This window comes from Mobula hypostoma, chromosome 3 (assembly GCF_963921235.1).
Source record: "Mobula hypostoma chromosome 3, sMobHyp1.1, whole genome shotgun sequence".
Classification (NCBI taxonomy): Eukaryota; Metazoa; Chordata; class Chondrichthyes; order Myliobatiformes; family Myliobatidae; genus Mobula; species Mobula hypostoma.
In genome coordinates, this window is record NC_086099.1 from 165,322,593 (window position 1) to 165,338,350 (window position 15,758).

Genomic DNA, 15,758 nt, shown 5'->3' on the forward strand with positions numbered 1-15,758 from the left:
CAAAATGGGAAAAATATCAAGCAAACTAGAGTTAACTATTTTAAAAGAAGACCTAGGCTTGTTACTATGACTCCAAGGTGGACAGTAATAGAAATTTAATACATGACGTGCTTGTCTTCATAGGATGGGTCGCTGAGTACAAGAACTGGCATGTCATGTTACAGCTGTACAAGATGTTGGTGAGTCTACACATGGAATAATGTGCGTAGTTTTGGTCACCGGACTATAGGAAGGATGTGATTCAGCTAGAGATGGCGTGGAAAAGATTCATGAGGATGTTGCCAGCACTGGAGAACTAAGGAGAGACAGGAGAGGCTGGAGCAGTTTTTCCTGGAGTGAAGGAGGCTGAGTGGTGGCATTATGGAGGTTTATTAAATCTTGGGGGAGGGGGCAAAGATAATTTGGATAGTCAGTCTTTTTCCCAGGATAGAGGGCATTGGTTTAAGGTGGGAAGGAAAAATTTAAAGGTGACCTGAGAGGCAAATTTTTCATGAAGAAAGTGGTGGGAACATTGAATCAGTTGCCTGAGGAAATGGTATAGGTGGTTACAATTTTTAACAGTCTAGTGACGCCTATGAACCCCTTCTCAAAATAATGCATTTAAATATATAAAATAAAGTACATTGGATTACAAAATAAATCAATTATATTGAAATATAGTTATCAAAATATTAAAAAACACATTTGTGGTATAGTAATATATGTGCTTCCTTATTAATGCATTAAATAAGATTATATACATTTAAAATATAGGCAAGTTAAAATTATATTTTATTTTTTAAAGGTCTATCACTGTAAAAGCTATTGTTGCTTAGCTTGAACACAAACATTAAATGTGGGGTGATCTTTGACAAAGCAACATGCGTGTCACGTTGGACTTCCAATCACAGGGCTGCCCAATAATTGGCCAGCTACGTTGAACGAGCTGCGATTATTTTCAATCTAGTGGTGTCTAATAACTACCATAATTCTGAAGTAGTGATGAGCATTCTGTAAATGATATTTTGAGATATTGGTAACAATATATGACATGAAAATATCTGTGGTTTCTATTGTTGGTAAAGTCACAGGTACCGCTAATACCACTGTGGTTTGTTGTCTACATTCTTTATTGAAGGAAATGTTAAATTTCAGTCAGATGTTTGTGAAAGTAAAGATGTAATTTTTTTTCCCATCCAAGTTCACAGACCCCCTGGAATCTATTCAGGGAACCCAAGATAAGACCCCTGGTTTAGAGGGATATGGGATAATTGCAGGCAAATGAATTAGCTCAAGAAGGCATCTTGGTCAGCATGGATGAGATGAACCGAAGGGCCTGTTCCATAAAGTACATCTCTATCACTCTACATTGGGACAAGACAAATGAGAAAATACTTGCCATGGAATAAGATGTGATAATGCCTCTCCAATACTTTAATTGGCCCTATTGAAACAGCACCCCATTCACAGTGTCCTCCTTGATCTCCATCTCTCCCAATGCTCCACAATATGCGATTCTGTCTAGGTTCTGATACTTACACCTGCCTCCAACCACTTGGCCAGTAGGATCATCTATCCTTTTCAGGCTCTGACCCTCCCACTCATTTCTCTCTCCCTCCATTACCTCTCACCTAGCATTCTCTTTAGACCAAACTGTACACTAATCTGTTTCTCATATCCCAGCAATTCTACAAAGCCCTAATCTCCACCTTCCTTACCCATACCACTTGCCCGATAATCAGTCCAAGTCTAGGTCATGCTCTATGATGAAAACTGCTGGCCCTTTCCCCATGGATATCTTATGCCAGGCTTTGCTCCTGGATGGCCCATATGCACCCCTGAAAATGTGCAATATTTTGATCTTGGGCGTGAATGAAGTTCAAGGTGGTACCACCACAGTAACCATTTGTTTCGGACTTGTAGAAATTTATTAAGTGTCTCCGGTTTGACCATTCATTATTTCCTGCAGTATGCTATAATCAGAATTGACATCAGATAATGGGAAATCCTAAATTACAATTAAAACTTTGCCAATTTATTAAGCTCGATTCCCAAATTTTGATAGCCTTTTGGCTGAGTTTCCAAAGGAAACCTTTCTTGGATATGGATTTTATTTTGAGTAGGCAGGGAAGGGAGAAGACAGAGACAGGAAAAACAGTATCTATTGAATATTCAGTAGGAATTAAACATCTCCTCAGCAAAATGCCTGGTAAGGCAGAACAGTGAACCAGATCAAATGATCGTGCTGCACTCCCTTTAATTCAATAGGTAGCCCCTTTAAGAAGGAATGAAAATATACTTTCTAATTTAGATGTTATCAGGCTGAAATCTAATTGTAAGCTACTTTTAGAAAAGTGTTGTGGCTGAAAGCCATTTTCTAACAGTGGACATATTGTGCTGGCTGTACAGCTGTTTCTATATTGGCAACAAAGAGTGGCTGTTGAACACATTTAAATACATATAAATGCTTGTTTTGAAGTGCAATTCTCGCAGCAACAAACTGTTAGAAGAAAACTATCTCAATACATATATAGTATGAGTCTAGTCAAGCCTAACAAATATAAATGTTTTATGAGCTCAGCGTGGATTCCATATTTCTCCGATTGCCACTGCTGCCCCATCGGTAACTGAGGGGCTACTTATGCTGAACTGTAACTTCTGGAATTCCTTTAGAAAAGGAAGAAAAATAAATCAAAACCATTACACATACACATTTGGGAATATACATGCTGTGATGCTTGTTATCTAACTCAAGTACAGTTACAATTTATATCACGGTCTGTATTTTCCTATGATAGATTGCCAGCTCTGCTTGGAACTGCTGGCATGCTCCTGTGTGGCAAGGAATCTTATAATTTATAAATAAAAAAGTAGAACTGTAAAATCCTATTGTAGATTGTTGTACTTAAACAATTGATATTTTCCAGTAAAATGCAACAACCTTTCATCATTTCCATAGAAATGAATTCCACTTAGATTTGCTTTTGTTTCAAGTTTAGCACCAATCTACCTAAAGCAACTGCACAGTCTACACCCTGGTTAAAGAACAAAAACAAGTTTCTGCATGTTACTGTTAGGAGGATGCATTTTATACACAGTCACATCTCAAACCCACCTGCTTTAAATGAAGGCGTGGAAAGGGGGAGTTTTCCTGATCAAACATTTTAAAATCTCCCAATGAGGTAGCATTGCTTCATTTAATATCATTTTTGTTTTTATACCTTCTGCTGGGTTTCTTGATTCATAGAAAACCCAACAATTTAAAAGGTGAGAGAAGGGATGAAAGCATAAGTCAGCTTTAGGCCTTCATGGCATTGCTTGTGTACCAGAGATGGCACAACTGTATGTCACACTTCTAGGTTTTCTGTCCATAATTTCAACCCATCCCTGCATTGTAGTTAGTGTTTTCACAGTGGCTGGTTCCATATTCAAGCTCATTAGACCCAGATCAAGCTCTCAGTCACCTCCACTGAACCATTCACACCCTCTATGTTATCATGCTGCTTGTCTCAGTTCTGGAGGAGGGACAATTTCCTCCGGTTAAATAATGGGAGGCTTGAAACCATTATGGGATGGAATTTGCTTGGAAATCCCAGTGTTTCTATGCTGACCAGATGTCATTTCTTGATATGAGTGCCAGTAGGTCAGGGATTCCTGCATACACCTGTATCAATGTGGAAATTACTTTTACTTAGTGATTTCATGACAGCTCCACAATGTTGAACTCCTTATGGAAGTCCAGAATGAAGGCTTAAGCTTGCTGCAGTCCCTCAGCAAAATCTACCTGCTGAACCTTATTCAGAAACATTGGGACCATGCATTTCAAAAGAAATGACTGCAAGGAACAAAGATGGGCATTAAATGATACATATTTTATGAACTGATTTTAATTGACTGGTTTTAATAATCCAAAAGTATTTAAAAATGTACTTATAATTTAAATAATTTTTATCATGTTAATTGCTTCAATGTTTTTTTTAAATAGTTTTTGAATGTTTAGGAATGTGAAGGCACAGAAAGTGGGGTTGGGTTTGGATGTTTGTCAGAAGTCTTTGTGGTTTCCTTTCATCCTAAGGACAGAAGACAATATGTTCACTGAAGAATGTACAATGTTCAAATTCATTTGTGTCTCCTCAGAAATTGAAGCTGTCTGTGCTTGCATACAGTAGGACCTCTTGCAATCTGTTTCACTTTTAGATTCATAGTCAATGCTTTCAGTACTCTTCCATTGCATTCCGTAAAACCAACAGGACTATCACCAATCATGTGGCCCTCTGTGATTGTACAGTACTACAATAATTGGGGGGCTTCCTCACTCAACCCAGGCATCTCCAGTAGTGGAAGAACTCTATACAGCAGGAACTTGACCCAATTCAGGCATGTAATGATAAATGCAAGCAATGATTTATAATGCAAATTCCAGGAAATGTCCTTCCTCTGCCACCTTAATAAAAGAGAAAGAGAATAAACAGGGAACTGCAGACCAATTAATAGTAGGAACATGCTATGTTTTGTTATCGAGAAAGTGATAACAGGGGACGTGGATAGTGAAAGAGGAATGGTAGAGTCAGCACAGATTTATGCCCAGAAGTCATGTTAGACAAATCTGATAGAAGTTTTCTAAAGTATTATTAGAAAAATAGATAAGGTAAATCATTGATGCAATATGTTTGGAGATACAGAAGGTCTTTGGTGGGCGATCATTGAACAAAACCAGGGGGCACAGTTCCTGTGATAATATACAGGTGTAGAATAAGGATTAGTGAATGGACAGAAATTTAGGAGTAAGAATTAATTAATTATTTTAAGATGGGGAGGCTTGAATGTTGGATGCTGCAGGAATATGTGGTGGGTCTCAGCTATTCACAGTTGATATTAATGATTAAAGGATCTAATGTAGTATATACAGACTTGTTAAAATTACAGAACTAGTCTGGCAGTGAGAGAGATGGAGGGGTTTTTAGGGGACTCTGGTGAGTTAGCTGAATAAGCATGAACTTGGCCAGTTGAATATAAGACCATAAGACCATAAGACAAAGGAGCAGAAGCCGGCCATTCGGCCCATCGAGTCTGCTCTGCCATTTTATCATGAGCTGATCCATTCTCCTATTTAGTCCCACTCCCCCGCCTTCTCACCATAACCTTTGATGCCCTGGCTACTCAGAATCTCTGCCTTAAATACACCCAATGACTTGGCCTCCACTGCTGCCCATGGCAACAAATTCCATAGATTCACCACCCTCTGACTAAAAAAATTTCTTCGCATTTCTGTTCTGAATAGGCGCCCTTCAATCCTTAAGTCATGCCGTCTCGTACTAGATTCCCCCATCATGGGAAACAACTTTGCCACATCCACTCTGTCCATGCCTTTCAACATTCGAAATGTTTCTATGAGGTCTCCCCTCATTCTTCTAAACTCCAAGGAATACAGTCCAAGAGCGGACAAACGTTCCTCATATGTTAACCCTCTCATTCCTGGAATCATTCTAGTGAATCTTCTCTGTATTCTCTCCAACGTCAGCACATCCTTTCTTAAATAAGGAGACCAAAACTGCCCACAGTACTCCAAGTGAGGTCTCACCAGCGCCTTATAGAACCTCAACATCACATCCCTGCTCCTATACTCTATTCCTCTAGAAATGAATGCCAACATTGCATTCGCCTTCTTCACTACTGATTCAACCTGGAGGTTAACTTTAAGGGTATCCTGTATGAGGACTCCCAAGTCCCGTTGCATCCGAACTTTGAATTCTTTCCCCATTTAAATAATAGTCTGCCCATTTATTTTTTCTGCCAAAGTGCATAACCATACACTTTCCAACATTGTACTTCATTTGCCACTTCTCTGCCCATTCTTCCAATTTATCCAAGTCTCTCTGCAGACTCCCCGTTTCCTCAGCACTACCGGCCCCTCCACCTATCTTCGTATCGTCAGCAAACTTAGCCATATAATAGGAAGGAGTGAAGCCATCATCTTTGATAGAAAAACTCAAATAGCAGAATATTTTTTACATGATTGACATGACACCTAGTGAGTTCAGGAGTGTAACAGTGCTATCCTAGAACAGAGGGATAAGGAACACCTCTGTGTTCCTTACCCACATCTACTGGTTCACCTAGACGCACTGTTCACCATTCTCATTTCCATCTGCTCATTACCCACACACCTGTCCATATGGGTTTCATCCCCATGGCCTACCCTTCCTATTCCCCGTCTGGTTCTATCAACCACCAATTCACATACCAACCTATCTCACCCCTCCCTTATACTAGCTATCTTCCCTTTATACTCTCAGCCCTGATGCAGGGTCTCGATCTAAAAGTTGACTGTCCCTCTGCTTGATCCGGAAGGCCAGCATGGAACAGTACAGCCCTTCAACCCATGATGATGTGCTGATCTTTTAACCTATTTTCAGATTGATCTAACCCTTCCCTCACGCATAGCCTTCCACAGAAAGATTCGATTGAATTTAGAGTAGATTAAGAACATTTCATCCATCTGCCTATCTAAGAGTCCCTAACTACCTGTCTGGACCAACACTCCTGGCAGTGCTTTTCATGCATCTACCAGTCTCTGTGCAAAAACTTACCTCTGACATCCACCTCCCCCCATACTTTCCTCCAATGATGTTACAATTATTTTCCCTTGCATTAGCCATTTCTGCCCTTGGAAAAAAAATCACTTCTGTATACTCTATCTATTAGAGAGGAATTGGTTATTTGCTAATTATTTTGTTCTCAGGATGTGGGGAATACTGGGTCAAGTTGCTTCTGTGACATGTAGGAAAATTAGCAGTAAACTGTGACCTCTGGCTTAGCTTGATTTTCTTACCAGCCGTTAATCTTGCTGTTCTACTTTCTTCTAATCAAAGGTTCAAAGTAAATTAATTATCAAAGTACATGTGTCGCCAAATAATACTCTGTGATTCATTTTCTTGCAGGCATTCATAGTAGAACAAGTGCAATAGAATCAATGAAAAACTACAGACTGACAAGCAACCAATGTGCAAAAAAAGACAAACTCTGCAAATTCAAACTGAAACAAAAAAATAAATAGATAAGTAAATAAATAATAATGAAGACATGAGTTGTAGAGTCCTTGAAAGTGAATCCATTGGTTGTGTTCAATGATCAATTCAATGTTGTGGTGAGCGAAGATGTCCACAGTGGTTCAGGAATCAGAATCAGAATCGGGTTTATTATCATCGGCATGTGACGTGAAATTTGTTAACTTAGCAGCAGCAGTTCAATGCAATATATAATCTAGCAGAGAAAACAAAATAATAAAAAATAAAATTTTAAATAAACCTGATGGATGAAGGGTAATAGCTGTTTCTGAACCTAGTCGCCTGGGTCCCAAGGCCCCTGTACCTCCTTCCTAATGGTAGTAGCAAGAAGAGAACATTGTCTGGATATTGGGGTCCTTGATGATGGATTTTGCTTTCTTGTGGCAGCACTCTTTGTAGCTGTGTTCATCTGCTGTCAGCAACATGACTATGACACAGAGGGGTAAAAAGGATATGGTTCTGTGCATAGAAGTGTCTCATATAAATTGTATCATCTGCTGTAATGTGAAAATTTTGTTTCAAGGGCTCATTATTAAAAGCCATTGATTATTACAAATATATTCTCTAATCTTAAAACAGTTCTTATGAATAATGAGCAGAAAGCTATAAAAAAAATTACTTTAATGTAATACCAATTTAATCCTCTGGTAGCAATGACCACAGTGAATCATTCCAGGCCTTCACTGTTTGCCTGTTATAGAGTCAACTGAATTTATAGGGCAAAATAAAGCAGACAGAGTGATCACTGAAGTTTCAGGAGATATGAAAGTATGCACTTTGTTATCTATCAACAAACTTTCTTAGGTTAAGGCCAGCGGGATGTGGACAATTTGACCGAATTCTGACAGCTTATTATAAAAAATAGTTTTAAGATGTATGCAACTGTGAGAACTTTTATTCACTCAAACCACTAAAACCCACTGAGCATAAACCTGGCATGCAAATTGCATAAATTTCCACCATTCTCTGAGTGTTACCACAGATATTCTGGCTAAGTTACAACAAATAAATGAAAGAACTCCCCTTAAATTCATCTCGTAAATTTATTCCAAATAGTAACAGCACTCGTAAAAGAGCATGGCACTGTGAAGGAATCCATACCTAACCTATTTTATGTTTAAATGTTGCTTCTAATATTGAAATGATGCCAAGTATCTAAACTTAATATCCTATTTAATAATGACCCATTTTCCCAAATAGATTAAGACATTACTGCTGCCCTCAACACTTTTTTTGACTCATAATTCCAACGCAAGTGCTAAACCTTGAATCTCACACCACCCCATTCCTGCCCTCCATTCTGTGCAGCTCTACTAAGCTAGCTCAAGGAAGCACAGTGGAATAGAATGCCTTTTGGTTCTTTCATAGAAATCAACTCAGAATAGCAAAGATACTAGCAAGAATAAGAAGAAAAGTATACCTTCATTTCTTTAGAGAATAACAACATATGAATTATGATTTAATAGGATAGGCCATAATTCAAGCAAGCTTCACTTCTTGCATGAGCCAACGGGATAAATCAGAGAGGGAAATGGTAGATAAGAAATGGGGAACTTTTCACAATGGTTTGATAAGGGTGGCTGTCAAATAATTGTAATTGCCTAATCTTTAGTGACACACCGAGGAAAGCTATGATCTGGAATCACAGGGAGATGGAAGCAGTATCAGTCAAGACTTTCAACAAGGAATAAACCAGGCATCTGAGTGTCAATACATTTCAGAGCTACCAGCAAGGACTAGAGTTATGGGACTGATGAACTTGCTCTGCAGAGCCCTGAACCGGATCCTCAGGACCGTAGTCCCTTTTGTGCATTGTAAAAATCTATTTTCTGATCATTGCATTCTTTACATTAAAATTTATGGGAAATAAGGCTTTTGTGACTTTTTTTTGGGAACATCAAGAGTAGAGGAAGAATGAAGGAAAAGACGTTACCATTCCAGGTGATTTTCTACAAACGCTGACATCGGACTGATCTGCACAGTGTATGTATCATTGGCTGAGTATTCAAATAAACCATAGTAAGGATTGAATAGCTCTTGTGATAAGAGGAAGAAAAACTCTCTCGATGGTCCACTGTAATCCAGACTGTAAAGGAAGCACAAAAGAAAATAAGGTACAATATACAGTACAGCTCGGAGGACATCTTGGAACAGTCATATACTCTACTAAATGAGTTAAAATGCTAACAATGAAGCTGCGTGTTTCTGAGAGGTTCTTCTGTGTCCAATTATTTTCAGGGCGATTTAAATTAGATTACTTAGTGACTTCAGCCTCCAATATCATGTTTATCCTCTCCCTTAGTAGCCAATAGCTCACAGTGGACTCTTCCACACCTTGTCTGAATGGTAGTTCTTCCTGTGAAAGACCAGAATATTTTGGCTATGTGGAGGCATCTGCTTTTACCATCAGTTTTCAATCTGAATACACTTTTTCAGAAGTTGTCTAAACAAGGTGTGTGCGTCTTCTTCATTTTTGAAATTCCAGCCCACTGAGGTGAAGGTCAAGATTCCATTGGCTTTTTAATTTATTACTTTCTATACCTATTCATCAGGTTCTCATGATTTAAGGATGTGAACTACCAAAGTTCTGAGTATCTCACTGGTAAAAGCACTGGAAAAATGGTTTTAATAGTAAGATACCCACACAATCAAACTATGTTCCTTTGATCAATGAGATCATCTGCAATCTTGAATTTTATACCTGTCATTCCCTTATATTTCATACCTTTGCTTAACAAAACTCGATCCATCTCAAATCTAAAATTAACAATTATCCTTGAATCAAATCGTGCTTATGAAAGAGAACTTCTGATTTGTCACCCTCAGTTCTAATATGGATTAACACATATTTCTTACATTTAATCTGTATTTTCCAAACTATCGTAGCTCCTCGAACTTACTTAGTAACTTCCTCCTACTATGAATGCAACAGCAAATCCTTGTCCATAGACTCTGCTTCCTCACACATTTGATGCGAGGTCAAGATCTCTTGGAATGACACTTGGTAAGCCAAGCAAACAGAGGAAAAATGATGTATCATTATTCTTCATGTCTAAAGCCTACCACCCACTACACAAGATAGCTTCTAGTTACTCTTGTACATAATCATGCATGGAACACAAACACAGACAACATTACAGACACATCTAGATGTACACGCTGGTCACCTACTTTAGAAATTCAATTTGTTAATCAGACTTATCTTATCCTTCATGTGTTTTTTTAGAGTATGTTGTTTACCATTAGCATTTTCCAAATCACCACATACACTACCCAGAAGAACAAGAGAACAGGTGCATGGGAATGCCACCACTTGCAGGTTCTCATCAATGATGCACATTATCCTGACTTAAATTATTCTTGTTCCTTCATTGTAAAGGCTGGTATTCCCCGCTGAATGGTGCAGAAGTTGTAGCTGCATCAATTGGACTGCAGTGTTTCAGAATGGAAATTCACTATGATCTTTTGGTAAGATGGCAGCATGCTCAGATGCTGCGGCCTCTCTGGATCCAACCAAAGATGCAATTATTCATCTTTAACACCTTTATCATGATCGCATGACACTATTGAATATTAAGAACACCAAGAACCTCAAGTCTACCCCACTAGAGAGTTATGGTTAGCAATGGAAGAAACCATTAACCATCTATCTCGCCATTCTATTCCAACTCTCCATCTTGATGCAGCAACCCCGAGGCAGTCAATCTCCTCTCTTGGAGCCCTGGATTCCGGTGTCCGAACGCATCAACAGATCCCCAACCCGATGCTGCAACTTCTTGTCCCAGTACATCTTACACTTCGAGCTCCAGCCATCTCTCCATTCTACAGACCGAGCCACAATTGCCTTCTTGACTGGGTGAGCTCTGACCCGGTCTGCCACTAACTGGGACAATGAAACTACTATTTGCAATAAATATGGAGAATTCACTGCTGAGATGTGCGGGGTTTTCGACCATCCGGGAAGTGCAGGGGGTGGGGGGAGAGCAGATCAGATACTTCACCTGCGTCTAAGTTACACCATGGAATTCAAGACCCTCGCAGTGGCGCACGGCTGGAATATGTAAAACACTGCTGGCCCATTACCAGCATGGCCTCTCAGAGCACTTGAAAGACAAGTTGTCTACCTGGGAGATGCCCACCGACCTTGAAATCCTCATCACTCTGGCCCTCCAATTGACAAGCGCCTTATGGAACGACCCTCCAGGTCATCAGCCAGAACCCCAGTTCCATCCCCAGAACCATTTCAGGCTGCAGGACCCTCGTCATCAACATCTTCAGAACCCATGCAAGTTGGGTTTCAGTCTGAAACATCAACTGTACTTTTTTCCATGGATGCTGCCTTGTAAGGCATGAAAGTGCTGGATGCAGGTCTCTCATGGTCTGAGTCGACGTTCCCCCCTCCCTCCCCTGCCTGGCCTGCTGAGTTCCTCCAGCATTTTGTGTGTGTTGTTTAGGTTGGGAGAGCTCACTTAATCCCCTTGAACATTGAACATTGGTGGGGAAACAACTTGTGAGGTTACTGTGGAGCCACCGATCATCCACACATCAAATGCTCACTGCGTTCAGGAAATGACACCACCAGGCAGAGTTCTGGTAGAGGTCTTCTATCTGGGAAGTCTCCCCCAGCTCCTCATCTCAGCACCATACTCTGACTCACTCTCCCTATCCTTTACACCCTGACAGCTCTACACGCACAGGAGGCTCTGATGGACACCAATGCAGCAGGCAACTTCCTGGACTAGACTGTGTGCAGTTTGGACTGCCCACTGAGCCTATTTCTCATGCCTTCAACATCACGCCCATTGATGGACATCCCTTGGGGCCTGAGATGGTCAAAGCTTGCACACAGCCTGTGCACATGAGCATCAGAGAGCACTGTAAGTACATCTCATTCCTCCTGATCAACTTATCCAACACCTGACCTCACCAAATTCCCAGAGGAATACCATGACTTAACTTTTGCCTTCAGTAAAAGGGAAGTCAGCACTCTGCTGCCTCACAGACCACACGAGTGCATGGTCGATCTCCTCCTGGGCACCAACCCTCCCCAAGGTCATCTGTTCTTGCTCTCCCCTTCTGAGACCCAAGCCAGGAATGACTACATCGCTGAAGTGCTACAGCATGGCTTCATTCAACCATCCCAGTTCTCAGCCAAGGCAGGATTTTTCTTTGTCAAAAAGAAAGATGGGGGTCTTCGTCCCTGCATTGACTACCATAGACTCAACAAGATCACCAGTAAGGAGAACTCCCTTCTTCCCTTGACAGATAGTGCATTCAAAACACTCTGTGGTGCCCAAATCTTCATCATCTGGATCTATGGAGTGCGTACAACCTGAGCCACATCTGCCAGGGGTATGAGTAGAAGATGGCGTTCATAACACCCACTGGCCACTACGAATACTTGATGATGCCATTTGGACTTTCCAACAGTCCAACTGTTATCCAAGTCTTCATTAACAAAATCTTTGAGATGTGTTACACAGGTAGCTAGGGTGCCTAAGGCTTTTGTACAGGTAAGTATTTGTCAACATGGAGCAGAGAGTGAGTTCGTAAATCTGGTGGGAAATAAGGATGTTGAGAACGGCAAGGGTAGAATGCCACAGGAGGGGTGTGGGACAGGTGGCAGAGGAGTTCCAGGTGTGGGGGTGGCATGGATGCAGACACACCCAGCCCTGAGATATCAGGCAAAGTCATTTCATTCCAAACAATTGGTTTATTGATCACTACAGAATCTCTCTGTGGTGCTTCCCGCTCCTTTCCCATTTTCCCAACCATGATTCCCCGCTCCCTGCCCCCTTCCCACTCTCAGTCCACAATAGAGACCCATATCAGAATTAGGGTTATCATCACTCACATATGTCATGAAATTTGTGTTTTTTGTGGTAGCAGTACAGCGCAATGCATAAAATTATGACAGTACTGTGCCAAAGTCTCAGGAACCCTAGTGTAAGACTTTTGCACAATACCATGTTTGTCTACTTTGATAACATCCTCATCTTCTCCAAAAACCCCCAAGATGATGACCATCACATTCATTCAGTCCTTTGTCTCTTCGAAATCCAACAGTCCTGCAAGTTAGAGAAATGCCTGCTCCACACTCCAGTTGTTTCCTTCCTGGGTTACATCCTTTTACCCGAAGGCATAACCATGAACCCAGAGAAGGGCACGCCATCATTGAGTGGTGCTGACCGCGCTCCCTCCAGCAGCTACAGCACTTCTTAGGCTTCTCCAACTTCTACTCCCATTTTATGAGAACCTACAGTCAGATCGCTGGTCCTCCCACCTCCCTCTCTCTCCAAGTCACCTATGTCTCGGATAACCAGGTCTGCTGCCGCAAACCACACCTTCGAGAAGCTGAAAAGATGTTTCACCACTGCTCCTATTCTCTGCAATTTGAACTCCTTTTGTGGTAGAGGTGGATCCATCTGACGTGGGCACCGGGGTCATCCTCTCCCAGTGAGGATCGAACAGGAAGACACACCGTTGTGCCTACTCGCATAAGTTCAACTCTGCACAGTGCCCTTATGGAGCTACTTACCATCAAATGGGCCTTGGAGGAAAGGAGATGTTGGTTGATGGGAAACACCGAGCCCTTCCAAACCTGGCCTGACCACCAGAACCTCATAATCCATACAAGAGACCCAGCAACTCAGCCTGGGTCAGGCTCACTGGGCCCTCTTCTTCAAGAAATTCAACTTCACCATCTCTTACTGCCCTGGTTCCAAGAACATTAAGATGGATGCCCAGTCACGGCAGTTTGATCCAGCAGAAATGGCGATCAACCCTCAGCCCTTCATCCCATCTTCTCAGATCTTTGCCTTGATTATCTGGAACCTTGAGAAGAGAACTAGATCCACCAGTCCCTACAGCACAAACCCATTTCAGCCAGCTCACCGAACAACTTCATGTACATGTCAGCATCTGTGTACTCTGCGACACACCACTGGGCCCACACCTCAAACCTCTCCAGCCATCCAGGTGCACAATGGACTCTAGATTTCCTGTGTCACCCATTCCTGTGACCCACCATGATTGCATATATACGTCAGTTCGTTGCTGCCTGGTGTATCACTGTCCTCCCCAAACTCAGCCGCTGAGATGGCGGGCCCGGTTCTCCAACATCTATTTTGCCTCTACAGCTTCCAGCTTCCCGCAGGGCACAGCATCAGACCAGGGCCTACAATTCGTCTCCCACCTCTGGGAAGCCTTCTGCTCCCTCCTCCACACCTCAGTGAGTTTGTCCTCTGGCTTTCATTCACAGACCAATGGTCAATCAGAAGGAGCCAATGACAAAATGGAGAGGTTTCTACACTGCTTTGCTATCTCTAACCCTTCCACATGGAAGAAGAACCTGCTCTGGGCCAAGCTGTCCCACAATCTACATACCTCCTTTGCCACCCTTTGAAGTGCGTCATGGCTACCAAACCCTGTTATTCCCCACAGAGGAGCAATGGTGGAGAACTCGGCATCCAGGGTCCAGGTTTGCCCCTGCCAGAATGCTTGGACGAGGGGCACGGAAAGCTGTTCTAGCTGCCAACTGCACTACTGCTGCCAGGCCAACCACTGGCAGTGCCCAGCCAGACGACTCCTGCCTGGAGACCATGTGAGGTCATCCACCCGACATCTGTCCCTGCGCACCAACTCCCACAAGTTCTTTCCCCGGTGCACTGGCCCCTTCAAAATTACCCATCGCATCAATCCAGTTACATGCTGTCTCCAACTGCCACCGTCCCTCAAGATCACATCTACCGTCTATGTGTCCTGCTTCAAGCCTGTTGTCCATGAACCACCTGTACCACCTGAGACTGTATCTCCATTACCTGGAATAGTGGAAGGTGGTCTAGTGTGACGGCTTGGCGGTTGATGGATTCATGTCATCATGGATGGGCTATGCTGTATCTGGTTGAGTGGGAAGGGTACGGCCTGGAGGAGAGATCTTGGGTGATGTCCAGTTTCATCTTGCACCCATCACTCATTGATTAGTTCCACAAGACCCATTCGAGTCATCTAGGGCCACTGCGTGCTGGGTACCATCTATCGGAGGTGGGAGGGGGTGTGTCTTGTCGGGCCTCCCTTTCTCCACTCAGCTAATAGGAGTCACCTAACAGTCATTTCCAATTCATTACCTGCATCGTATTTAAACCCAGCTCTCGTGCACAGCTCTGGTTCACTTATCAAACCAGCCAGACTCAACCAGTTGTTCCAAGCCTTCAGTTACCTTGTTGCCTGTGAGTTTAGATCTGTTCTCTTTTGTTTTGCGGCCCCTCGTGGCTTGTTATTTTGCAGTCAATTATTAAAGTTATCGTTCCAGCTATATCGTTTCCGCTGCTCCGCTTTTGGGTCAAGCCTCCTCCACATTTTTTGACACATTTGGATCAACTGGTCAAGTCCAAGCGCTCAGTAGTTATTTATGATAAAAGACTTGCTAGCAGAATTTGATAATAGGATCTTAATGGGGCTTGCAGCTTGCACCCCCCCCCCACTAACATCCTTCCTGTGGGAAAGTAGTCAGTTTGGCTGCTGTTTATGAGATTCCTAAGTTTAGAAACAAACATTTTGTACATTTGCCAGGATGAAGTGATAGTTTGCTCCTTTGCAATATCTTCCATTGCACTTTATCAATTGCTCAGCTTGCTATCAGCCACATTAAATATGCAGTACTTCATTTCCCACCAAGTCTCCACATTATCCTATTGTTTTCAATATGCTGGC

The 15,758-nt window shown here is 42.1% G+C and overlaps 1 protein-coding gene across 2 annotated transcripts in view; it reads right to left on the reverse strand.

Annotated features, from left to right (window-relative positions):
* LOC134344369 (E3 ubiquitin-protein ligase HECW1-like) overlaps nucleotides 1-15,758 on the reverse strand; it is a 485,729-nt gene that overhangs the window by 56,184 nt on the left and 413,787 nt on the right. For both annotated transcript variants that reach the window (XM_063044047.1, XM_063044048.1), the window contains one exon: nucleotides 8,980-9,132. In XM_063044047.1, the coding sequence (XP_062900117.1) occupies nucleotides 8,980-9,132 (153 nt within the window). The remainder of the gene's footprint in view (nucleotides 1-8,979; nucleotides 9,133-15,758) is intronic.